The sequence below is a fragment of the Macaca nemestrina genome, chromosome 3 (assembly GCF_043159975.1).
Source record: "Macaca nemestrina isolate mMacNem1 chromosome 3, mMacNem.hap1, whole genome shotgun sequence".
NCBI classification, from domain to species: domain Eukaryota; kingdom Metazoa; phylum Chordata; class Mammalia; order Primates; family Cercopithecidae; genus Macaca; species Macaca nemestrina.
In genome coordinates, this window is record NC_092127.1 from 158,504,199 (window position 1) to 158,531,391 (window position 27,193).

The 27,193-nt window shown below is 40.4% G+C and overlaps 1 protein-coding gene and 1 long non-coding RNA gene across 5 annotated transcripts in view; one reads left to right on the forward strand and one right to left on the reverse strand.

The window, feature by feature from the left end:
* Positions 1-17,990, forward strand: part of LOC105487736 (transmembrane protein 156) — a 62,466-nt gene extending 44,476 nt beyond the window's left edge. For 2 of the 4 annotated variants that reach the window (XM_011751364.2, XM_011751366.2), the window contains exons 6-7: positions 13,215-13,320; positions 16,720-17,990. In XM_011751364.2, the coding sequence (XP_011749666.1) occupies positions 13,215-13,282 (68 nt within the window). In that variant the 3' untranslated portion in view covers positions 13,283-13,320; positions 16,720-17,990. Of the gene's footprint in view, positions 1-4,471; positions 4,643-13,214; positions 13,321-16,719 lie in introns of those variants that run through there. The other 2 variants (XR_011621358.1, XM_011751365.2) reach the window with 2 other exon arrangements.
* LOC139362436 (uncharacterized) lies at positions 821-25,005 on the reverse strand. The gene is made up of 2 exons (XR_011621359.1): positions 24,880-25,005; positions 821-2,508 (listed from the first exon to the last, which is right to left on the reverse strand). It is a non-coding gene; the product is annotated as an uncharacterized lncRNA (long non-coding RNA).
* Between the last annotated feature and the right edge of the window lie 2,188 nt (positions 25,006-27,193).

Here is a 27,193-nt window from a genome sequence, read left to right on the forward strand (position 1 = left end):
GACGCAGGCACCACATTGTGCCTGGCACGTTCTAGGGGCATGGTGGACACTGATGGAATAAATGCATCCTGCTGCTGTGGAAAGAGATGTCAAACCGAATCAAATCCCCATCTTTTATATGTCTCTAATATTTCCCTCCTTGCTTTGAGAAGTGTGAGAGCTTATGTTTTCTGGCTGGGCATTAATCTATTTTCCATATTATTCATTTAACTATCATCTTCACACAGGTGATCTCTGTGTTATTTATCTGTGGATTGTTGTTGCTAGCATAATATCTGGCACTATAAAAGCTTATTAAATCTCATAAACCCTAAAGGGAAATGAGTATAGTGTAAAAAGAGAGGATGAGCAAGAAATGAGTCTGAGGGATTGGGAAATATGACAACAAAGAAAGAGACAGAGTAATTACAGGGCATAGAATTCCACTTTATTAAAGAAGGCGTAGCATGCTTTGTAGAAGGGCTAAGGATATCAAAGAGTCATAAAAAACATTGACTGCCTTGAAGAAGGGATTTTGAAAGCTATGCAAAAGTAACTCTAGGCCGGGTGTCGTGGCCCATGCCTGTAATCCCAGCACTTTAGGAAGCCGAGGTGGGAGGATCACTTGAGTCCAGGAGTTCAAGACCAGCCTGGGCAACATAGTGAAACCCTATCTCTACAAAAAATAAACAAAATTAGCCAGGCATGGTGGCACATGCTTATAGTCATGCTACTCAGGAGGCTGAGGTGGGAGGATTGGTTAAGCCTGGGAAGTTGAGGCCACAGTGAGCTGAGGTCACGCCACTGCACTCTAGACTGGATAACAGAGCAAGACTGTGTCTCAAAAAAAAAAAAAAAGTAACTTTAAAACTTACCCCTAGAATCAGTGCCTAATGGGTTGTCCATGTTGGGAAACCAAAGCCAGGGGCAGGAGGAGTGGATTAGAATCTGAATCGCTGGGTGCAAATGATAGAAGCCCACTTGACTGACTGCAGCGAGGACATTTATTGGAAAACCAGTAGGTAGCCCACGGAAACGACAGGCAGGCTAGGGAATCTGAGCGTGGAAAATAAACAGGCATTAAGGTGGGGGAGGGCAGGAAACCAAAAATACAGCCCAAGTTGCATGTCAGGAATGGTCTTGTGAGAAAGCCTCTGCTGATGTCCCCCCCACTCTGAACTGCTGGGGCCACCCCTCTGACTGCCTTGCAGCTTTGCATCTTGCCTCAGGATTGCAAGCTCCAAGGAGGGGTGTTAGGGGAGGCCATACAGTGGTACTCTGGGTGTCGGGAAGCAGGGAGAGGGGACAATATCTGCCCTTCTGGCTTTCTGCACACTTGTCATCACCCCTGACATGTCCACATGCTGGACTGTCAAACAAATATCGACAACATCAGGTTTCCGGGATCAGAGTTTCCATCCACTCGTGCTGCGTGGGTCAGCGAAAAGTTCATTTCATATCTCTCCTACATGTCCATTAAAAAGAGTGAAATCCTTGAAACTTGAAATTCTTCACCGTTGTATTAGTCAGGGTTCTCTCGAGGGGTAGAACTAATAGGACAGATGTCTTTGTAAAGGGAAGTTTATTAAGGAGCATTGACTCACATGATCACAAAGTGGGGTCCCACAATAGGCCATCGGCAAGCTGAGGAGTAAGGAAGCCAGTGCGGGTCCCAAAGCTGAAGAATGTTGGAATCTGATGTTTGAAGGCGGGAAGCATACAGCACGGAGAAAGATGAAGTCCAGAAGACGTAGTCAGTCTAATCTTTCCACGTTCTTCTGCCTGCTTTCATTCTGGCTTCATGGCTGCTGATTAGATGTGCCCACTCAGATTGAGGGTGGGTCTGCCTTTCCCAGTCCACTGACTCAAATGTTAATCTCCTTTGGCTACACCCTCACAGACACACCCAGGAACAATACTTTGCATCCTTCAATTCAATCAAGTTGACACTCGATATTAACCATTATAACCATTCAGTATTTAACCAATATTTATTGAATACCGACTATGGGCCAGCCATTATACTAAGCATTGGTGTTACAGTGGCACATACCATATGCACGGTCCCTGCCTTTATAGAGCTTCCAGCATAGTTAAGGAGATTCTACCTGTGGTTGACGTAGGAGAAGGGAAACTAATATCTCATTAAGCACCTTCCATGTGTTCTGTACTTTCATGCACATCATTTCATTTGATTTCAAAAGAACTCCATTTTCTTCCTGATGAGAAAACTGAAGATAAGAGAGTTTAAGTAACTGGTTCATAGCTGGTTTCTAACAGAGCCAGGATTCAAACTCAGTTCTGTCCAATTGATGCACTTTCTAGCATGCCACGTAATGTCAGTAGTGAGCTGGGAGACTGGGGGTTCAAGCCACAGATCAAAAGTCTTCCTGCTGTTTTGCATTTAACACCGGAAACTGAGACGAAACATTTTCTCTATATAAGGCCGTAAGAGCTTGTGTGTGACAATGTGAGTCATCCTCATTGTGGCATTGGCTGAAATTTTCTTGCAATTAATGTGGGTGGGTTCTGAGGGAACATGAAGCAAAAGAAAACGGAGTTTTATTGTGAAAGAGAATTACTAAATGTCAAAAGGAAGTGGATGACCCCGTAATTTATATTACACCAAAATAAAACTAATGGCAATGTAAAATTATAATTTGCAACATGTTTATGGCCGGTATAATAAAGATTAAGCAGGTTTCAACTTCCTGCAGATGAGAAGATAAATTACTGGTGCCAGATGTCCTGGAACCAAGCAAGATAACATGAAAATTTAATTTTTACTTGCTTAACTATCTTGTTTATGACTCTTAAAATACAGACTTGGGTTCATAAAACAGGAAAGGTTACAGCCATCTGCTTAGTTGCAGAATGGATCAAAGTGAAGAGGATGATTCTTTTTGCAGGAAGAAATTCACAAATGTGAAGAATCTATAGGCGGACTAGGATGATTTATTCTAGTCATTCATTGAATGCCTTTACATGACAGGCATTTATGCCAGGTCTGGAAGAATTGATGGTAAAACATGTGCACATAAACATCTCCTTCATCTTAATATAGATTGTCCCTGCCTGAACCATCCCGCCTCTCCTGCCACCCCCTACAAACCTGCTCCCCTCCCACCCTGACATTGGCTCGTTAGCTCCCATCCTTCCCATCTGATCTTGGCTTAACTAACAAAGTTGTTTCAAGCCTCCTAGACTAGGTTGATTCTCCTTATGACACACCCTCATAACGCCAGACATCTTTCTTTGCAGGGACAATCACTGTTGCTATTTTACATTTTTGTGTTATTGTGGTTTGTGTTATTATTTGGTTAGTGTTTCTTCCACGAGCGAGTTGGCTCCTTGAGGTCAAGGACACTATCTGATGATACTCATCACTGCATCCCCAGCTCATAGCGTAATGCATATATATGGGCACATCGTAGGTACCCAATAAATATTTGCCAAATAAATACAATTCTACATTGACTGTGTTGAAAGAATGACTGCTGCTGTCTTACAAAAGCCTTTCACATACTTTTACCTCTAACTTACAACTTTTGATTATGCTTATCCAAAATAATAAAAAGAAAATGGTTAAACACTTCATCAGTTTTATCCTTATGGAGCATTAAAGATATCTGCAGTGTGAATTAACCAGAAACTGAATCAGTGGCTCAGAATATTGGCAGCTGTCAGTTCAAGATGTTTTTTTCTTTTTAGTTAATTCTGGAAAATTTTGCAGTCATTTATTTTCCACCCTCATTTTATCTTCACATTGACTAGATTTGGAACAGATGACTAGTTTTAGGATCATTGTTAATAACAGATGGAACTTTGAACATGGGATGAAGTTGCCACCTGGAATAACAGAAATCTATTTTAAGCAGCCATAATTGGTTCTGTTAGCCCTAAAAGGCTACTCACTATCTTGGGCTTACAGAAAACTGCCAATGTTTTTATGTGATGAAAAGGTCAGAATGATGTATAGCAATATTGAAGTTCTGCATTTCTATGGTAATAAGGAGACATAATTAAGACTGGAAGGTTTTTTGAAGCCAGATCACAGAACTGAATAAAAATCACTAAGCCGTCAGAAAATTTGCACAGCTGTCTTGGCCTAAGTAATCTATGGAGATTAACCTGAATTCCTTCATTTTTGGCGAAGCTCTTGTGAGGAAACCCAAGTACTTCGTGGATAACAGTTTAGATATTTATTGCCATAGTTTCCACAAAGAGTCATGATGGCTGCATCTCCCAAAGTGTGACGGCGAAAGGAAGGAGCTAGGGACATCATTTCCAAGGTCAGCTACCCATAGGCCTCCCCTGCTGAACATATATATGGCTCCTACTAAATTCTGTGCATGCCCCCTGGGAGGGCTTAAAAGATGCTGGTGAAAATATTTTTTGTGCTTGATAGTGCTTTCTATTTTTCCAAGTGTAATATATAAAAATTCACCATTCTCATCTCATTTTATCCTTACCTTTATTTTCCTCCTTTTAGCCTCAAGGCAGCCACACTAGCTTTGCAAAAGCCACAGGGAAGTGATCTTGGTTGCGCAGGTGTCAGTCCCCACTGCCAAAACTTTGAACGGAACGTGTGGGGCAAGGCCAGGACCCTGCCAGGATTGGCCGCTTGGCCGCTGCTGCCCACAAGGCTGCACAGGGGCCTCAGGTCAGTGAATCTATCTGGTCCAGTGCTTCCCTTTAGGCCTGGGGACTTAGCCTCCTGCAATGGCAGCACATCAAGAAGGATCCATTGTATGATGCAGTTCACACCAACAGGTTTATTAAACCTCAAGGCCAGTGCATTCATCCATAAAGGATGATACAATTGAGAGAAATGCAGACCAGACGCTTCTGACAGCAAACGTATTTTCTCTCCCAAGACAGATCCATGTGGGAAGTCAAATCACAGCAAAGCGTTGTTGGTTAGGTCTTAAAACGCATTCCCTTGCCAGACCAGGTGCGGTGGCTCACACCTGTAATCCAACATTTCAGGAGCCTGAGGTGGGAGGATCCCTTGAGCCTGGGAGGTCAAGGCTGTAACGAGATGTGATTGTGCCTCTGCACTCCAGCCTAGGTGACAGAGCGAGACCCTGTCTCAAAAGAAAAAAAAATGCATTCCTTTGGCAGATAGCTTGAGACCTTTCTCCCCATTTTAGGGGTAGCCTGACAAGCTCATTTAACAGAGAGGTTTTAACGTTTAACAAGCTTCGGTTTGGGAATAATTTTTTGAGGATGAATTTGTGTGTCTGTGTGCAGATCGTGTGCTGATTTTATAGATTAAAATCAGGGGAACATTTTATATTTCTTACCCCTAAATCGTGGGTGGCCCTCTAGAATTGCTCCTTGAACTGCCTGAACCCATGCCCTGTTACTGAGAAAAATGAGGCATAGAGGTGTTAAATGATATTCTTTTGATCATTCAGCCCATATTTGTTGAGTACCTATTATGTGTCTAAGGTAGGTTCTGGGGAATAAAACAGTGCCCAGAATATAATCTTTGTGCTCAAGGAGGCAGACAAATGAATAATTACAACAAAGTTGGGTAAGTTCTCATTTGGAAGTGGAGGGCACAGAGGGACATATACTGTGTGATCACCTAACCCTATTTACTCCTTCTTGGTATTTTTTTAAAAGTTACTTTTGGCTTTCCAATATAATAACCAAGTAAAATATAGCTGAACAAGTAGTTTTGGAGATAAGAGCATTAAAAAAAAGGATGAGGCAAATTCCCTTAGTAGCCAAGAGAGGCTGACTAGGATGAGGAAGTTTTAGATGTGCCTTCATGGTGGGAGATGGACCTTGTCTTTGACATGAAAATCATCAGGACCAAAGTAACGAAAACACCTTGCAAGTTTCCATTGCTCAGTGGGAATCAAAAGTTACTTGGGAAAGATGAGTTGAGGTTAGATACCAGATGTCATGGATATAAAGCACCTTTGAAAAACGATAGAAATCTTTTTCTAAAAGAAGAAAAAGAAGAAGCATCCGAGGGCTGCCTGGGCATGGTCAGGGATAGTGTGATAAGGGCTTTATTTGAGAGCATAAGGCATGGAGTTTTATTTTTAATCAAAGTTTCTACTGCTGAAAATCCATTTTGTTCACTAGATTCAGCCAGGTCAAAATTCAGATTGGGCTTTAAAAAATTTTTTTTAAGGCTCTTCGAAGTTTCTGAAAAGAAGTCATAGAAATGTTTGTTTCAGAGATTTGACAAATTCATGAAAAGACTGCTGTGAAGCTTTAAAATATTTCTGACTGTTCCTACTGCCTTAACTAGTGTTGGTGAATTAATATTACTTGAAATAAATTGTATTTCCTATGTAGAACTAGAAAACATTTCTACCCCTTTTAGCTATGCTGAAGAAGGCATTAAAATGACATATATCCTACCTTTTTGCCTTTTAATCAATTTTTAGAAGTTTTGCTATTACCATATAAGTTACATGACTTTGGATACTGGAAGAAACTGAAGATAATGCCCCACTAGAGAATTACTTTAGCCATCATTTTGACAGGCAATCGCTTTCTGTTGTAAATTACAGTTATATTTTATGCTATAAACACCAGCAAACCAAATGAATAAGCAAATAATCAGCGGTTTGGCTTTTCAACCAAAAGAACTCTGTTAATTTCCTTGGATAATTATTTAGTTTCATGAATAGGCTCTTTTGATATCTTAACCTTTATAAAGAACAATCTCATCTGGGCACGGTGGTTCAAGCCTGAAATCCTAGTATTTTGGAAGGCCAAGGTGGGAGAATCACTTGAGGCCAGGAGTTTGAGACCAGCCTGGCCAACATGGTGAAACCCTGTCTCTACTAAAAATACAAAAATTAGCCAGGTGTGGTGGTGCATGCTTGTAGTCCCAGCTTCTCAAAAGGCTGAGGCAGGAGAATTGCTTGAACTTGGGAGGTGGAGGCTGCAGTAAGCCGAGATTGTGCCACTGCACTCCAGCCTGGGCGACAGAGCGAGACGCCGTCTCAAAAAACAAACAAACAAACAAACAACCCAACAACAACAACAAAAGAACAATCTCAAATGTCAAATTGTGGGTAATAAGATGCTTTGTTATTTGCATGGTAAATTCATTCTGAAGCTTTAATGTGCGTCAGAATCAACTTGGATGTCTACAAAACTCCAGGCTTCTAGGCCTCTATGAAGAGAGATTCTTAATTCAATAGATCTGCAACATGCATTTTAAATAACTACCTCTGTTGATTTTCAGGACAAGGGTCTGTCGGTCACTGTACTTACTAGCTTTCTGTTGTTGTGTAACCAATTACCACACATATAGTGGCTTAAAACAGCACACACTGATTATCTCACAGTTTCTGTTGGTCAGATGTCTGTGTATGGCTTAACTGGATCTTCTGCTGAGGGTCTCACAGGCTGAAATCAAGATGTCAGCGGGACTGCATTCCCATCTGAATGCTATGCATCTATGCTCACTCAGGTTATGGAAAGAATTCATTTACGGCTGTGTCCTGAGGGCCTTGGCGTCTTCCTGGCTGCCCACTGGAGGCCGTCCTCAGGTCCCAGAGGCCACTTGGCAGTCACCGCTAGGAGTCCCCCTCCATAGGCATTTCACAGCATGGCAGTTTGTTTCTTTTTGTTTGTTTGTTTGTTTTTTGAGACAGAGTCTAGCGCTGTTTGTTTGTTTTTTGAGACGGAGTCATGAGCCAAGATCATGCCATTGCACTCTAGCCTGGGAGACAAGAGTAAAACTCTATCTCAAAAAAAAAAAAAAAAATTACTTTTAATTAAAAAAAGAACTTCAGTTAAAATGTATAATTTTCTGGGAAAAAAATGTATAAAACCCAACAACAGAAGATATAGAATATGTAAATAATTGTCATGGAAGAAATAGAAAATGTGTTCGTTGTCCTTCAAAAAGTAACAGGAAGAGCAGTTCACAGGAGAATGTTACCAATCTCTAAGACATAGGTGTTTCCTATGGTATTTAAACTGTTGAAAGACCAAAGATATTTCCTAATTCTATTTTTGAAATAAACATTATTAATAATATTCAAATCCAAGAAAGACTGAGTCTAAAATGAAATCAGCTCGGATACAGTGGCTCATGCCTGTAATCTCAGGACTTTGCAAGGCTGAAGCAGGAGGATTGCTTGAGCCCAGGAATTTGAGAATGCAGTGAGCTATGATAGCACCACTATACTTCAGCCTGGGTGACAGTGCAAGAGCTTGTCTCAAAAAAAAAAAAAAAAAAAAAAAAAAAAAAAAAAAAAGAAAGAAAGAAAAAATAAATAAATCATTGAGAAATCTTACTTGTGTATATCCATGCAAAAATCCTAAATAAAACATTAGCAATCCAGTAGCACAGTTTAAAAATAACACACACACACACACACACACACACACACACACACACACACACACACGCAATCCTGCCTGATCAAGGGAGCTTATTCCAGGAATTACAGGACAGTTTAGCATTAGAAAACCTGTTACTCATCATCATATTTATAGAGATAAATGGTTGGTTATACTAAAAACACATTTGACAAAATACAATGCATTTTTCATTGTAACTTCTAATAAAAATGAGATAAATATATACTTCCTTAATGTGATAAAATGATAAAATATATTTGGCTCAAACAAACAAAAAAACCCCAGAAATATGTTTAATAGGGAAACACTAAAAGCGTGCCCTGCCAAGCCAGAAATTTTCTAGGATGTCTACTACTGCCATTTTATCTACCATTGTATTGGAAGTACTAGTCAATGCAGTTAGTTAAGCGATCAGAAATACCAAGTTTCAAAATTGGAAAGAATAGGTAAAATGATCACTTATTTTGCAGATGATACCATTGTGTACCTGGAAAATCTAAGATAATTCCCTAAAAAAATCATAAAAAAGAAAAATTCAGTAAGGGACAGGGTATAAAAATATTTTAAAAATCAATAGGATCCACCTATTTAAACAATAACCAGTTAGAGGATACACTGCATATAAAACAATTATAAATAGATAAAGTAACTAGGAATAAACTTAATGAGAAATTTGCAGGATCTTTCTGAAGAAAACTTCAGTAAAATGCTGCTGAGTGACATAAAAATGACTTGAATAAAGGAAAAGTGTATCATGTTCTTCAAGAGGAAGACGAATACATAAAGATGCTAATTCTTCCTAAATAAATAAAAATAATATCTTTTGAAACAAACAGGTTCATTTCAATATCCCTATGAAAAGTAAACTGTGAGTAGTAGCCAGGAAAAAATTGAAATGGAAGAATACAGGAGAGGTATTCAGTCCATCAAGGTACTGGATTACCAACTGACTGGAATTGGGACGACTGAGTAATCATTTAGGACAACAAGTTAACTCAATCAAGATCTCACACTCACATTAGGGTGACTTTTAAATGGATCAATGATCTTAAACATTATAAAAGTAATAGAAGAATCAATGCTATGACTCATTTATAACTGCAAAATTGGTCTTTCTAATCATGACGGTAACTCAGAGAAGAGACTCATTAAATTGACTATGTGGAAAAAAATGTGCACAGCAAAAAAACTATCACAAGCTAAGATAAAAGACCAACAAGTAATAGGCAAAATTATTTGCAGTTTATTGAGTAAGCAACTAAATCTCTAGTAAATAAGGAGCTTCTAATAATTGAAGAAAAGACCACAATCCAGTAGGCAAATGGTGAAGGATAAGACTGGACTGCATACAGAAAAGGAAATACAAATGGCTGGCACTTACACACATGAAAGACTGCTCAGGGTCACTCAGAATAAATTCTTCCAGAAACAGTTTTTTTGTGTGTGAGCCTACTATGTGCCAATAATATTAATAATATTGACCTTCTGGATATAGAAGGCAGTGAATCCCTACCCGCTACTCCCCAGAAAAAAAAAAAAAAAAAAAGAGGCAGGGCATGGTGGCTCATGCCTGTAATCCCAGCACTTTGGGAGGCTGAGGCGGGTGGATCACTTGAGGTCGGGAGTTTGAGACCAGCCTGGCCAACATGGTGAAACTCCGTCTCTACTGAAAATACAAAAATTAGCCAGGTGTGGTGGCACACACCTGTGATCCAAGCTACTCAGGAGGCTGAGGCAGAATTGTTTGAACCCAGGAGGCGGAGGTTGCAGTGAGCTGAGACTGCAGTGAGGCTAGAGTGCACTGCACTCCAGTGACAGAGCGACACTCCATCTCAAAAGCAAACCAACAAACAAAACAAAACAAAAAGATTTTTGCTTCATGGAGCTTACATTCTAGTGGAAATGCAAATTAAAGCTACACTGAAATGCTATTTTTAATCTATCAGATTGGCAAAAATCAGAAGTTTGACACCACACTTAATACAAAGCACAATAGGAACTCTCATACCTTATGTGTCAGAGGGTAAATTGGTACAACTTCTGGGATAGATAATTTGGTAGTAACTATCAAAGTTACAAATACATAAGCCATTTGATCCAGCAAAATTATTCCTAGAAATTTATAGATTTACTTATACAGGAGAGAAATGATGTATGTACAATGTTTATTGCTAGAGGGTTTGCAATATCCAAAGATTAGACACAATACAAAAAGGAGGCTGTTTACTTGATGATACATCCATGCAATGGAATACCGGGGAGTTGTAAAAAGAAATGAGAAAGTGCTATGTGGGAAGATGTCTAAGATATATTGTTAAGTATTCATATGCATATAGTATACATATATTTTCATACCAATTGGGTGTGGTGTGAAATGTATATGTATATAGTAGACATATATTTTTTACCAATTATGTAAAAAAGGACCAAAATAGCATATACATAATAAAAGTATAAATTATATACACAATGTATATATTATATATACATACTCAGTATATTTAGCATATACATATATAGTGTGTTATACATATACAGTGCATATATTACATATATATACACATATAGAGTGTATATATGTAGCACGTATATACACACAAACTGATATACAGAAAACAACCTGGACCGGCGCAAGTGGCTTACGCCTGTAATCCCAGCACTTTGGGAGGCCGAGGAAGGTGGATCACAAGGTCAAGAGATCGAGACCATGCTGGCCAACATGTTGAAACCCTGTCTCTACTAAAAATAGAAAAAAAAAAAAAATTAGCTGGGCATAGTGGCGCACACCTGTAATCCCAGCTACTCTGGAGGCTGAGGCAGGAGAACTGCTTCAACCCGGAAGGTGGAGGTTACAGTGTGCAGAGACTGTGCCACTGCACTCCAGCCTGGTGACAGAGTGAGACTCTTTCTCAATAAGAAACAAAAACAAAAACAAAAAAACCCCACATAAAACTAATAACCTTACTTACCTGTGGCAGAAGAAGAAAAGAAAGTAAGAAACTATGTGATGTGGTGGGAAGTGATTTTCTAGGAGACTGGGGAAGAGGCAGCCATTTTCCTAACTGTTCCTTCATAGTTTTAAAAATTTTAATCATGAAAGTGTATTCCTTATTCAGAAAATTAAATTTCAAAAATATTATTGAAGGAAATTTTCTAATTAAAAAAAATGTACCAGGCCGGGCATGGTGGCTCGCGCCTGTAATTCCAGCATTTTGGGAGGCCGAGGTGGGCAGATCACCTGAGGTCAGGAGCTCAAGACCAGCCTGGCCAACATGGCAAAATCCAGACTCTACTAAAAATACAAAAATTAGCTGGGAATGGTGGCATATGTCTGTATCCCAACTACTCAGGAGGCTGAGGCAGGAGACTCATTTGAACCCAGGAGGCGGAGGTTGCGGTGAGCTGAGAGCGCACCATTGCACTCCAGCCTGGGTGACAGAGCGAGACTCTGTCTCAAAAAAAAAAAAAAAAAAAAAAACAAACCTCAGAGAAGGTTCTACGGTATTTCTGTACCAGTGTTTGATCATCTTCATGGACAAGAAGCATCATTTTCTTGAATATACTAAATCTCCCTTTCTGATTTATCTTCTTAAGCAATCACCCAAATTTCTCTTTAAATTGTAGGTCACCTTGGCTGGGCATGGTGGCTCACACCTGTAATCCCAGCAATTTGGGAGGCTGAGGCGGGTGGATCACCTGAGGTCAGGAGTTCCAGACCAGCCTGATCAACATGGGAGAAACCCTGTCTCTAGTAAAAGTACAAAATTAGCTGGGCATGGTGGTACCTGCCTGTAATCCCAGCTACTCAGGAGGCTGAGGCAGGAGAATCACTTGAGCTCGGGAGGTGGAGGTTGTGGTGAGCCAAGATAGCACTATTGCACTCCAGCCTGGGCAGCAAGAGCGAAACTCTGTCACCAAAAAAAAAAAAAAAAAAAAAAAAAAAAAAATTGTAGGTCACCTCAATTCAGGGTTTTGTATCAAAAGTAGAGATGTCTATGAAACGAAAACTCAATTCTTTTTTTTTTTTTTTTTGAGACGGAGTCTCGCTGTGTCTCCCAGGCTGGAGTGCAGTGGCGCGATCTCGGCTCACTGCAAGCTCCGCCTCCCGGGTTCACGCCATTCTCCTGCCTCAGCCTCCCGAGTAGCTGGGACTACAGGCGCCCACAACCGCGCCCGGCTAATTTTTTGTATTTTTAGTAGAGACGGGGTTTCACCGTGGTCTCGATCTCCTGACCTTGTGATCCGCCCGCCTCGGCCTCCCAAAGTGCTGGGATTACAGGCGTGAGCCACCGCGCCCGGCCGAAAACTCAATTCTTAATATTAAAGCTAGAAAGACAAGACCGTGGATCTCAGGAGAATGAACGAGAAGCCATGATGTAGGAAATAAAGTTTCATCTTCCACCTTGAAGTCAGCTGAGGATAATATTAGAGGAATTTTATAAAGTCACACAGTCATGAGCAGGAAGACAGATTAGAATTCATCTAATTTGTAACTTGGCTTCTTGGTAAAATTGTCCCTGAGATCAAAGACATCATTAATATTCTCCTTAGGGACATATTTCGACAAAATGTGATAGAATAAAATGTTTGCAGTTTCCAAACAAAGATTCTTTGCTTGCTACTTGACATTGGACTTTAAATGTGTTCTCTATGTTGTCTTCCTTAACTATGCTTCAGGTCTTTGTGCCCAGGACGTGGGGCAAGCAGTTGAGAGAACTGGGTGAAAGGTGTTAGAGAGGTAGGCAGGAAAATTAGGGAGGGTGGAAAGTCCCAAAATCCTTTCTAGAGGTCGAGCATGGTTCTCTTGCTACACTTACTACATTAGAATAAGCATGTCTCTTTTTGCTGTTTACTAAATATAGACTAAAACAGTTCTCCTTCTTAAACAGCAGAGACCACGCAGAGGCTGCCTTTGGATGAAGTCCAGGAAGTGCTTCCCCCAATACCAGAACTATAAGTTACTTCCGCAGTGTATCCGTGAGATCAATATACACGGTGAGTGATTATTTGGCTTTATCGACTTTATTCGTTATAAACACAGATAGATTCAAGGGGGCACAGTTGAACCCCAACTCCATTTCTGTCTGGTAGGAGGTAGAAAATGATGAATTTGCAGTCAGTTCATATGAATTAGATGACATGAAATAAAATGACTATTTTCTCCAAGATCTAGGGAGGATCAGTAGATGGATCTCTTAGTTTTTTAAACTGCTCCTGAGATGTTAGCTTATCCCTTGACCCTGTTTTTCCTGGAGTTGAGCCATAATTTAGTTAGACTATGAGAAAACAGAGAATGAGATGTGTAAAGCAAACTGCCTACTCCCCGATATTGAAATAAAAACTTCTCTAAATGTGACATCTGATAATCTAAATTAATGCCTATTGATTTCCATGTATTTAAGTCTAAAAGTATGGTCAAAAGTATTGAAATTTTTTTCATTCATTCATCAAATCTTCCTTGAAATTTTTTTCATTCATTCATCAAATCTTCCTTAAGTAGCAATTATGTTAAAGGCACTAGGAATAGCCATTGTAGGGAGTATAAAAATTATAACAGGGAAGGGGAGGGAAACTAGCATTTATTAGTACCCCTCTTATTGTGCTTTGTGGTAATTGGTTATATCATTTACTCCTCAGAATACGTTGGTGGTTATCAGTCAAGGTACTATCAGGAAATTGATATTGTACTCAAATTGAATACTTTGAGAAGAGTTTAATGAAGGGCATATTAAGCCAGGATGTGGGAAAAATGAAAAGGGAGAATGCAGCACCCTGAGACAAGAAATAGTGGGGCCCTGCTACTGTATTTAAGACTAAAGGGGAAAGAAACCCAGAGAGACAGAGACAGAGGCAGACATGCACGCATGTACACACACACAGACACACACACACACAGACACACACAAAAAAAGTGTGAGGAGGGCTGTTTGACAGGAGCTGTGACATTTGCTCAAGGGACACTATAGCCTGGGGTCACCCTGAAAAGAGAGAATAACTATCCAAACTTTGGGAACTCTTATACACTGTTGGTAGGAATGTAAGCTAGTGTAGCCACTATGCAAAACAGTAGGAGATTTCTCAAAAAACTTAAACTAGAACTACTGTTCCATTCAGCGATCCTACTACCGGGCATCTACCCAAAGGAAAAGAAATCACGGCAGGGTGCAGTGACTCACGCCTGTAATCCCAGCACTTTGGGAGGCTGAGGCGGGCAGGTTGCTTGAGCTTAGGGGTTCGAGACCAGCCTGAGCAACATGGTGAAACCCTGTCTCTACAAAAAGTACAAAAATTAGCCAGGCATGGTGACATGTGCCTGAAATCCCAGCCACTGGGGAGGCTGAGGCAGGAGGATCGCTTGAGCCTGGGGAGTTGAGGCTGTAGTGAACGGTGTTCATGCCACTGCACTCTAGCTTGGGAGACAAAGTGAGACCATGTCTAAAAAAAAAAAAAAAAAAAAGAAAGAAAGAAAGAAAGAGAAAAATAAAATAAATCACTATAGCAAAGCGATACCTATACTCACATGTTTACTGTAGCACTATTGACAATAGCAAAGATATGGAATGGACCTAAGTGCCCATCAACAGGTGAATGGATAAACAAATGTGGTCCATATACACAATGAAACATTTGCTGTAAAAAATGAAATCATGCCATATGCAGCAACATGGATGGGACTGGAGGTCATTATCTCAAGTGAAGTAAGCCACGGATGAAAAGGCAAATATCACATGTTCTCCACTTGTAGATGAGAGCTAAAAAAATTGATCACATGGAGGTAGAGTGGAAAGATAGAGAACAGAGACTGGGAAAGGTAAGTTGTGGGGAGAAGATGAAGGGAAATGGATTAAAGGGTACAAATGTACAGTCAGGTAGAAGGAATAAATTGAACATCTGAAAGCACAGTAGGGTGACTATAATTATACAAAAATGTATTGTACTTGGGCTACAGATACCCTAAATATTCTGACTTGATCACTAATCACTGTGCATTATATACATAGAACAAAAGTTAGCAGGTACCCCATAAATATGTACAAACAACCCCAACTTTACCATCCTTTCTTCCTCTAATGTGCTGGTACTCCCCCATTGACCAAACCCAGTCAGAGCCAGAGGGCACTAGAGCCCAGTGGAGGCAGTTATGTAAGTTGACCTCCCAGGGCACTGAGCAGGGTGGAAACAAGTAGAGGGCAGATCGGGAGAGATAGCCAAAGGGATCCAGCGTAGATGGCTCAATACGCCAAACTGAAACTAAGTGCCAAGGATCTATCTGTGTTCAAGATTAAAGAGAGGCAGGTCTTACTACTTTGTGTCTCAATGCAACCGGGGTCTGCTGTTGGCTCAGAAATTCCTAAGTAGCATATAGTGTAGTCATATGATTGTGTCAATGATATATTACTGGATATTATTATGCTTGAGACCTCTGATTCTGGTTCTTCATTCTGGGATGTTTATCTTTGCATCTGAAGGGTTCCTCTTTCTTTGTTCATTCACCAAATGATTTTTGACCACCTACTGTATGTTGAGAATTCTACTCATTGACAAAAACAACAATGTAGTCAATGGAGGAGTCAGATTAGAGAACCCCTAATTCCAATAAAGACTCAAGGAACATGACAGAGGGATTCACATGGGAAGGGAAGGCCTTGGGGAGCACAATAGAGAGACTCCTCCTTCAGAGGACATGATGCCTAGTGTTTAGATGTTCAATAAGGATTTGTTGAGTGAATGAATAAATCCCAATTTCTATGTCTCTGTGCTAGAATCATGGAATGTTATAAGTGAAAGAAACTGGCATGAACACTTACACTTTCATTTGATAAATATAGAAAATAAACCAAACATACTCTAGCAGCAGATGTTAGAGGAGACTCTAGGTTTCCTTGGTCCTAGGCTGAGAAGTTTGTTATCACTGAGCACATTGTCTTCTTAGGGATATAATGGGGGATGCCATCGCATCACACAGAATCAGCCCTGGGGTCACCCTGAAAAGAGAGAATAACTATCCCAACTTTGGGAACTCTTATACACTGCTGGTAGGAATGTAAACTAGTATAGCCACTACAGAAAACAGTATGGAGATTTCTCAAAAAACTAAAAATAGAACTACTGCTCCATTTAGCAATCCCACTACTGGGTATCTACCCAAAGGAAAAGAAGTCATGGAAGGGTGCGGTGGCTCATGCCTGTAATCCCAGCACTTTGGGAGGCTGAGGCAGTCAGGTTGTCCTGAAAGAGCCCAGAATCAGAGACTTGAGGACATTTTTTGGTGGTCTTATAAGGCATAGTTTTAACAAATGGTTTTAAAATTGTTTTCTACCAGTTCTAATTCAAGTAACACTTAACAAAATTTTTGTGTGAATAATATTTTCTTGCTTTTGTTTAAATCTTCAGAATATCCCTGGGCACCTTGGACTGAGCCCTTTGAAAAATACTCATAATTTTATTTTGTGAATGAGTAGACTGGAAAATGTTTGGGTCCAGCTGAGGATGCACAGTTGGAAAGCAGGAGGAATGCTGACTGGTTGATGAAAACTAGCTTAAGAGCATTCATTTGACCCATGAGATCAAGGGAACAAGAGTATTTGCAAGAAGCCATTATGAGTCATGGAAAACAAGATGATGAAACCCATGGAAACAGCAAGAGAATTCCTACTCTTTCTCTTCTTAAAAAAATCTATCACATACAGCACAGAATGGAGTCAAGATTTTAATTTTGAGGGACCAAAAAAAAGGATCAAATATGAAAACTCTTTCTTTTATTGGGCCACATTGTAGGTGCTGATTCGATAATTTTTTCCTATGCAGATAGATTATTTCTATTTTGTAGATTATTTAAGAGGGTCTGGTTGTTTGTTTATACGTTTGTTTGCATTTATGAATTTTGCTGCCTTTTAGCACCAGGATGTTTTTAAAAAAATTCAAAGAGGCCGGGCAAGGTGGCTAACGCCTGTAATCCCAGCACTTTGGGAGGCCGAGACGGGAGGACCATGAAGTCAAGATATCGAGATGATCTTGGCCAACGTGGTGAAACCCCGCCTCTATTAAAAATACAAAAATTAGCTGGGTGTGGCAGCGCGTGCCTGTAGTCCCAGCTACTTAGAAGACTGAGGCAGAAGAATCGCGTAAATCAGGAGGCGGAGGTTGCAGTGAACCAAGATCATGCCACTGCATTCCAGCCTGGCGACAGAGCGAGACTCTGTCTCAAAAAAAAAAAAAAAAAAGAAAAAAAGAAAAAAATTCAAAGATACCAAAATAAAACAAATTTAAATAAAATACTTAAGTACTTAAATCTAACAGCAAAACGTTTCCTTTGATTCTTTTGGCTTTCATATTTGTTATAGCCATTATTAATGTCAAGCATAATTATAGTTATTAATGACAATAAAAAAAGCACATATAGACAAGAGGGCAGCTCTTAACATTAAAATATAAAAATGCTTTTCCAGAGTTAAGGTGGAACTTAATCTCCTGGCCATCATTATATGGTTAAAATTGCTTATCTGAGTTGATTTACAGAGTTAACTGCAGGGTCAGATTTAATAATCAGTGATGGGGTTGAGGACATGCTACCCCAAAATATGGCACCTTGGCAAACTGAATGTTTTAAGCTGAAGGATTTGAGAAAATGGCAAATTTTAAGTGGAAATATTACTCTGACCTTCCTTTGCTCTGGAAGCAGGTAATAAAACCTTTGCTGACCTTCCTCGAAAACACATCATAGGACCTCATGTGAGAGGTGCTCTTCCTATATCCACAGAGGAAAGGCAGTTCCCTATCTCCCAAGACACAGGCACACAGAGGAGAATCTGAACAAACGGGCCCTGCTAAGTTTCCCTCCATTTATTCCTATTAGATCTAGTACTCCTTTTGCCTGATTATATTTCTCCAAGTCTTTCTCCATTCTTCATCAAACCTACTACTAAAAACACTCAAGTGTAACTGTTTCCTCTGATCTTCATTTCCTAGAGATGGCCCTTGTGTTATGTAGAATTTATTTAAATAAATCACTAGGTTTTTCTCTGGTTAATCTTTTGTTATAGCGGATTCAGCTCTGAATTTAAAAGGGTAGAAGGAAAAGATATTTTTCCCTTCCTACATAACCAATCTAACAGGCATGAATATTCCAGAGGTTTTTTTTTTTTTTCTGGTATTTGATTATTTTTTTCTATAGATCACAAATTGAGATTCTAATTGTAAAATTTAGAGATTGAAGATTTGGCAAACGGAATTATAGTAGTCTCGCTTTTTCTTGTCTGTGTATCCCTAAATAATAGGTGAGTCAAACTCAGGTCTGGGATTTTTCAGCAGGCGTGTAGGGCTATTACACCCTATGAGATATGGATACTATGCAACTTCTCAGAAGCCAAATTATTGTTTCCCTACACACTACCTCTTATGTTCTGACAAATGACTTAGAAATCAATGAGCACTTGGCTTGCAAAAAGCATATATTAAGCTTTGAGTCCACTTAAATTGTGGCAGCTTTCAGGAAGCTAATTTCACCTATTCATTAAAATAATTGACTTTTAACAGATACTGTGAAGCACACAAAGATGTAGATGGCCTACACTGCCTACAGAGAATTTACACTCTGGCAGAGGAGACAGGATGTGTACGCCTCTGGTGAAAATACTAGACACAATACGGTAAGCTAAGTGTCAATTGCAGGATGCAGGCTTCCTGCTGAGAATTTACAAGCCAATAGGATCAATTCCAGTTGGGAGGAATTAGGGCAGGCTTTTGAGCAGGGTTTTGAAGATGGCTTTTCCTGATTTCTCAGAATCACCAAACCTCTTAAATACACACGTTCTCAGCCCCCATAACTGTTTTCATACCTATTACTTTGCCATTATTTTTGTGGTTACGAATTAATGTCTGGCTTCCTTTCTAGACTGGAAGCTGCATGAGGACAGGGAACATGTCTGGTTCTGCTCACCATAGTATCCCCAGCAGCTGGTAGGGTGTTTGGCTCACAGTAGGTCCTTTGTAAATATTTGCTGGGTAAAGAACTAGGCCGGGTGCAGTGGCTCACACCTGTAATCCCAGCACTTTGAGAAGCAAAGGCAGGAGGATCGCTTGAGGCCAGGAGTGTGAGGCTGCAGTGAGCTATGGTTGTACCACTGCACTCCAACCTAGGCAACAGAGTGAGACCCTGTCTCTGAAAAATAAAGACCTATTTATCAAGCCTTTACTCTACATCTGGCATGGGCCTTGTGTACTTTCATTTCTTCCTCACAATGATGCCTTGAAACAGGTGTCATTCTCTCTGAGGAAGCTGAGGCTAAGGGAATCACCAATCCTATTGATTGATATGCTTCAATCTTAGGTTGGTCAGGCTGCAAAGCCTGTGCAGCTTCTACAGTCTGCCCTGTAGGGTAGAGACAGGGCAAAGAGAGCAAAATGGATGGGGGGGCGTGCCTGAGAGAAGTGGCTATGGCTGAGAGTACTGTCAAAGATCTCTTCAAGGAGCGCAAGGAGGCTGGGTGAACTGGGCCCTGGAAGAAGACATCTCACTGGAGTTGCTATGTGGTCACTGGTCCTGTGTGTCTCCCCTAGCCTGGCAGTTCCGTCCCCCTCTCCATACAACTGGCCCCAGTAACAACCAACCTGGGGTCCTTGGTGCCTCGTATGATTGATGGCTTCCCATTGACATCACTAGCTTTTTGTGTACCCTGCTTTCCAGTTGGTTCCAAACTTGACCTTGACCCACCCACACCCCCTCCCTATGACTTGTGGCTTAGTCCTGTGTTCATGGCTCTCACTGCAGGCTTTCCTCCCCAGCTGTAAGCCACAGTCATCTCCTTGACCTCTGCATCCTGTTGAGCAGCCAGGTCCCTAGCCTTCCATTCAAAGAATTCAGGTGTAGATTGAAGAGGGAGAGAGGAAACATGGCACCATGCAGGAGTCTTTTAGTCATTAAGCACACAGTGGAATTCGAGTGACAGAAAGAAGAAGAGAAAGAAGAGAGGGTATGGATGGAGAATTGGTGGTGTTTGATAACTGATTTGATGCAGGGGTGATAGTCAGGGTAGGCAGAGAAAGGAGAGATGAGACACACGTGAAAATCTTCCAGACTCCTGTGTGCAGAAAATAAATAAATATTGCCCTAACTTATAACTACTAGTTTTTAGTTTCTAGAAGAATTTTTATTTTCCAGAGGATTTCTACCGAACTCTGTACTTTCATCCTAGCCTGAAGTTGTACTCTTCCCTTATCTATACTCAGTCATCCCTGGATGGAACAGTCATTCAGACCACGTTCTCTTCCCTGCCTTTTTAATGATTGTTACATTTGCCCTTTCCTTTCATCTTTGTAAATCCTTTTCATCAAAGGCAGATAGGCCACCTTGTCCATGAAGTTTCCCCTGCTCACCCCAGATGGCACAATGTCTGGCTCTTTTTCGGTGTTTTTCTAGGATTTAGTCCTCTTATCATGGTACTTCTCACATCTTGCCTTGTACCACAGCTAGTTGTTTTCATTTCTCTTTCCCTACCAGACTGTAAGTGAGAGCGGGAACCATATCATCTCCAGCTTCTGAGTCTCTGATGATAGGTACTCACTTCCCTCCAACCTGCTTCTCCCAAGCAATAATCATCTGGGTTAATGGAGTTAGCCAGATGTTGGCTGTAGATTCAGGTTATCTGTAAGGGGATGGAATCGGAGGCCCACACATCAGGGCCTTCTAGCACAATGATAATGTCCTTTTATAAACTTGGTGGCAGGTGTATGAGAGTTCGTTGGGTCATGATTCTATATAGCTTACATAAATTTTAAAATGAACTTTAGCACCTACTTAATATTTAGTAAAATAAAATTTAAAAATAGACAAACATTGTACTGAATTGCATCCATCCTTACCTTCTCCCTCTGTCAGTAGATAACTTCTGTCTGTTTATCTCTCACTGAACTATCTTCCTTTCCCTTTCTGTCAGACATTGTGGAATAAAGACTTGAACTCAATTTTCTGACACAGTTTATTCTCATAATTTGACTCTGTTTACTTCCTTCTCTGTCTCCTTGTCTATTTTACTTCTTTTTCTGTCTACATATTTCTTCACCATCTCCGACTATTTTTACTATTCTGATGGATGGCAATCTTAGGATAATGAGTGGAAAAGAGTTCTTAAATCTTGAAAATTTAAGTAAGGCGTATTACCAGATTAACCTAGAGTCATGAAAACTAAAACATACATTTAAAAAATCTTCTGTGAACTGGAAATTATATACTTTGGTAAAGGTTCTGAATAGACTTTTTTTTTTAAAAGAAGACATAAAAACAGAAAAGTAATGAAAAAATGTTCAACATCACTAATCATCAGGGAAATACAAATCAAAACCATACTGGGGTATCTTCTCACTCCAAGTCAAATGGCCATCCTCAAAAAGACAAAAAATAACATAAATGCTGGAGAGGATGCAGAGAAGAGGAAACTCCTGTACACTGTTGGTGAGAATGTAAATTAGTACAGCCCTTATGAAAAATAGCATGAAGGTTTCTTAACAAACTAAAAATAGAACTACCACATGATCCAGCAATGCTACTACTGGGTATTTATCCAAAGGAAAGGAAATCAATATATCAAAGAACTACCTGCACTCCAGTGTTTATTACAGCACTATTCAAAGTAGCCCAAATATGAAACCAACATACAGATCCATCAATGGATGAACGAATAAAGAGAATGTGGTACATATATGCATTAGTCCATTTTCACACTGCTAATAAAGGCATACCCAAGACTGGGTAGTTTATAAAGAAAAAGAAGCTTAAAGTACTCATAGTTTCACATGGCTGGGGAGGCCTCATAATCGTGGCAGAAGGTGAAAGGCATGTCTTACATGGCAGCAGGCAAGAGAGAATAAGAGCCGAGTAAAATGGGTTTCCCCATATAAAACCATCAGATCTCATGAGACTGACTTACTACCACGACAACAGTATGGGGGAAATTGCCCTCCTGATTCAATTATCTTCCACTGGGTCCCTCCCCAGGATGGAAGCTACAATTCAAGATGAGATTTGGGTGGGGACACAGCCAAACCATATCAATATACACAATGGAATACAATTCAGACACACACACACACACACACACACACACACACACACACACACACACACAAATAAAATTCTGTCATTCACAGCAACGTGGATGAGCCCAGAAGCCATCGTGTTAAGGGAAATAAGCCAGATAGAGGAAGATAAATACCAAATGTTCTCACTCATGCAAAAGTTAGAAAAAAAAGTTGAGCTCATAGAAGTAGAAAGTAGAATTGTTGTTATTAGAAGCTGAGAAGGGTAGAGAGACGGAAGGATAGGGAGAGATTGGTTAATGGTTAAAAAATTCCAGATAGGAAGTCACTGTATAGTCACTACATGGTGGCTATAGTTAACAAAATGGTATTGAATATCTCAAAATAGGTAGAAAAGAGGATTGTGAGGGTGCCCAACACAAATAAATGATAAATGTTTGAGGTGATGGACATGCTGATTACCCTGATTTGATCATTACATATGTATCAAAATATTACTCTATATCCCACAAATATGTGCAATTATTACATGTCAACTAAAGAAAAGATACTTCATCTGCGAAGAGTAGAAGGTCCAAGTGAAAGTAATTTAAATGATGAGAAGATTTATTATGTTATCTAATGGGAAATTCTAATGGGGTGCTTCCAGGGTTGGTTAATTCAAGACTCATATCATCAAGCACTCAAGTTCTCTCTTCTCTTTCCTCTCTGCCATCTTCAGATTGTTGGTGTTTGTGTTGAGGCTTCCCCTCTCATGGTTTCAAGGAAAGATTATGTTAAATGGTGGGGCCATAGCACCAACAATCATCATATCCTTTTTGTCTTTTTTTTTTTTTTTTGAGACGGAGTCTCACTCTGTTGCCCAGGCTGAAGTGCAGGGGCACGATCTCAGCTCACTGCAACCTCTGCCTCTTGAGTTCAAGCAATTCTCCTGCCTCAGCCTCTCAAGTAGTTGGGATTACCCACCACCACATCTGGCTAATTTTTGTATTTTTAGTAGAGATTTGGTTTCGCCATGTTGGCCAGGCTGGTCTTGAACTCCTGACCTCGTGATCCACCTGCCTTGGCCTCCCGAAGTGCTGGGATTATAGGCGTGAGCCACCACACCCAGCCCAATCATCATATTTTACACCATGATTTTTCTTTTTTAGTTACCTAGGCTGGTCTCGGACTCTTGGGCTCAAACATACTCCTGCCTCAGCCTCCTGAGTAGCTGGGATTACAAGCATGAGCCACCACACCTATAGCCACAATGTCCTTTATACAAGTGAATAAACCTTTACGAGAAGTCTCCTCCACCACCAGCAGATTTATTCTCATGTCAGAGCATCTAGAACAAGGTCACCGAGCCACCCTTAAACCACCCAATGGCAGGGGGTATGGGATCATCATGACTAATTCCAACCAATCAAGATTAACCTGATTCTCAAGTTGGGGAGGAGAATTGACTATCAGAATAAAACCAGGGCTCTGCAAACATGAAGAAGAGGAAAGTGACTCTTGGGTGCCTCTATGAATGTTCTTTCTCACATCCAAGGAGATGTGCAAAGAGAGAAACTTTAAAAAAATTTTTTTTTTCTGAGATGGAGTCATGCTCTGTCGCCCAGAGTTGGAGTGCAGTGGTGTGATCTCGACTCACTACAACCTCCGCCTCCAGGGTTCAAGAGATTCTCCTGCCTAAGCCTCCCAAGTAGCTGGGATTACAGGTGAGCGCCACCACACCCAGCTAAATTTTGTATTTTTGGTAGAGATGGGATTTCACCGTGTTGGGCAGGCTGGTCTCAAACTCCTGCCCTTGTGCTCTGCCTGCCTTGGCCTCCCAAAGTGCTGGGATTACAGGTGTGAGCCACCATGCCCAGCCAAGATAAACATTTAAAACAAAACACAGACTTGTGTTTTTTCCCCCAGAACAATCTCTTGAGGCACGTGAAGGCTGTTCTGCAAGCATGTGTCACTGTCTAACATTTTGAGATGGGTGGTAACATCTGTGTGTGGACAGTGTTGTCATGGGGCCATTATCTCCATCCAAAGTGACATCCATTTCAGATGGGCTGTGAAAATAGTCCATCAATTTTGACTTAGAAAAGTTCTATTAGTGTGTGGTATCACAAAGACAGACACAACATTTGTAGTAAAGAGCTGCCCAGTAGTCATTGCACTTCTCATAATCATACCCCAATGTCCTCTTAGGGAATCCCTCTCACACATTGAACAATGTCTTGGTGGGACTATTAATCAAGGGTTCTTGCCCACCAGCCAATGAGTGGCATGTGATTTGAGCTAGACTAATTTGACCCCTCTATCTTAGGACTTTGAGTTTTGGATTCAGTGAGGTAAGGGTGGAAGAAATGAAGCTCATTCACTTCAGTAGCATAGTTCAGTTATTCCTGCCTCTAAACCCCAAACACATCCCCTATCCTCACCAAACTGCCTTGGTTCTAGTACTAGTCTGTTATGCTGTTAATGAAGACATATCCGAGACTGGGCAATTTATAAAGGAAAGAAATTTAATGGACTCACAGTTTTCCCTGGCTGGGGAAGCCTCACAATCATGGCAGAAGGCGAAGGAGGAGCAAAGTCACGTCTTACATGGCGGCAGGCAAGAAATTGTGAGCAGGGGAACTCCCCTTAATAAAACCATCAGATTTTGTGAGACTTATTCACTATCACAAGAACAGCAAGGGAAAGACCCGCCCCATGATTCAATTACCTCCCACTGGGTCCCTCCCATGACATGTAGGAATTATGGGAGCTACAATTCAGGATGAGAGTTGGCTGGGGACACAGCCAAACCACATCAGTTCTGAACCTGGTTCTCCAGCCTTCCCTTTGATTCTGTGGGCTACCAGTGACATCCTTGCAAAAATATCGTTTTCCTGCTTACGTTTCCAGAGTTAGTTTCTGCTGCCTGCTGGATACATTTAACATCTCTTTTATTTTATAAAGTCATAGGATGTCGGAACTATAAGAAATCTTATAGATCTAGTTTAACTCCCTCATTTTACAGCTGAGGAAGCTGATGCCCCCAGCGGTTGAGCGTTTCACCCAAGATCACATCACAGAGGTTGTCAGTGATGGAACTTGGAAAGAAGACAAGGTCTCCTTTCCCCAGGGTAGTGCAGGCTGCTTTTTTTTTCTAAGTCCCTTTTTAGTATAAAGCACAACTTCTCTTCTTTTTTTCTCTCTCTCTCTGTGTATCTGCAATATTTAATAGGAGACAGTGACTTTAAAATCCCCCCTTTTCCCCTTAAACTGACAGTTTGCTTCATGTAGTTTAAAGGCTTTTCAGAGATAGATCTCTCAGGGACTTGGTATCTGGCAAAGACAGGCATTAGTTTATGTCCCTATATGGAGCCTTGCTTCTTTCCAGCTATGTGTAAATGTTTATTCTCTTACGTGAAATTCATATTTGGAAAGGAAGTGGTTTGCCCTAGGGAAACATATGGGCTAGAGTTCTGAAAGTGATTACCTACCATTTCTAAGTCTGTCCCTTGTAGCTGTGTGTATTGGGAAAGGACCTTCCTTCACTCACACTAAAGGATATATAGCTGCTCTATTTTTTTAGTTGCTTTAGGGTAGCCATAGTTCGTGCAACCACTGTAAAAAATAGCCCAAGGTTGGGATAGGAGTTGGGAAGGGAATTTAGAACAGTATTGACTATGTGCCAGGTACCATATGAAGCACCTAGCATGTATTAATTAATGAATTCATATTCTCCTCACAAGGTTAGGAGGTAAGTACTATTATTATTACCCCTTTTTATAAGTGAAGAAATTAAGTCAAAGAGAGGTTAAGAAACTTGTTCAAGGTCACACAGCTTTTAAGTGGCAGGGTTGAAATTCAAACCCAGGCAGTCTGGTTTTAAAGTCTGTGCTCTGAACCCACTGCTCTGTTGCATCTTAATCACTGAATCATGGAGGCAAAAGTGAATCCTTTTTGTTGAACTCCTGACCTCAAGTGATCCCTCAGCCTCTCAAAGTGCTGAGATTATCCCACCATGCCTGGCTAGGATCTTTTTCTTAGGAAAAAAAGATTGTTCAATACAGACAAAACTTTTCATAAACATTTCTAGTAGAGAGCTCTATATTGCGAATCTCTTGATCCCAACAATGCTTGGAAGGCCTACTTACAAACCGTACTCTACCACAAGTTCCCTACACAGCAAACGTTCTCTCATCTCTACCCATGTAACAAAGTACCTCAAAGTACTCAATTATTTGGTAGTTGTGAGAAGAATTGCACAGAATTAAGCCTTTTGCTTTGGATGCTCGTAAAATAGGATCAATAAGCAATGTGCTAATTGATTTTTTAAGAAAAATTCTTTGAAGCTATGTTGAGATCCTCTGTGGTTAAAAAAAAAAAAAATTAATTACAATACAAAAACACCCAAGCAATGCTGAGAAAAAGTCATGGACTGAGTATTTGGAAAGTCCCCTTTCTCCTTGCTGGGTTCAAAACACATTTTTCTACTTGAAATTTCCTGTCTACAGAGAGACAGGAAATCATCTCTACTCCATTTTCATTTTGGCAAACAATGTAGGGTTTCTTTTTAAGCAATTTAGCATTACAAAGTTCCACTATGTCAAACAAAACAACAGTGTTTAATGATTACATCACAGTGAGATATTTTTCTTGTGTTAGTCTTTATTCAGGGTAGAAAATTTAGTAGAAAAAAAAGTATATTTAAAAAATTGTTGGCCAGGTGCAGTGGCTCACATCTGTAATCCCAGCTCTTTGAGAGGCTGAGGCGGGTGATTACCGGAGGTCAGGAGTTCGAGACCCGCCTGGCCAACATGGCGAAAACCTGTCTCTACTAAAAATACAAAAATCAGCC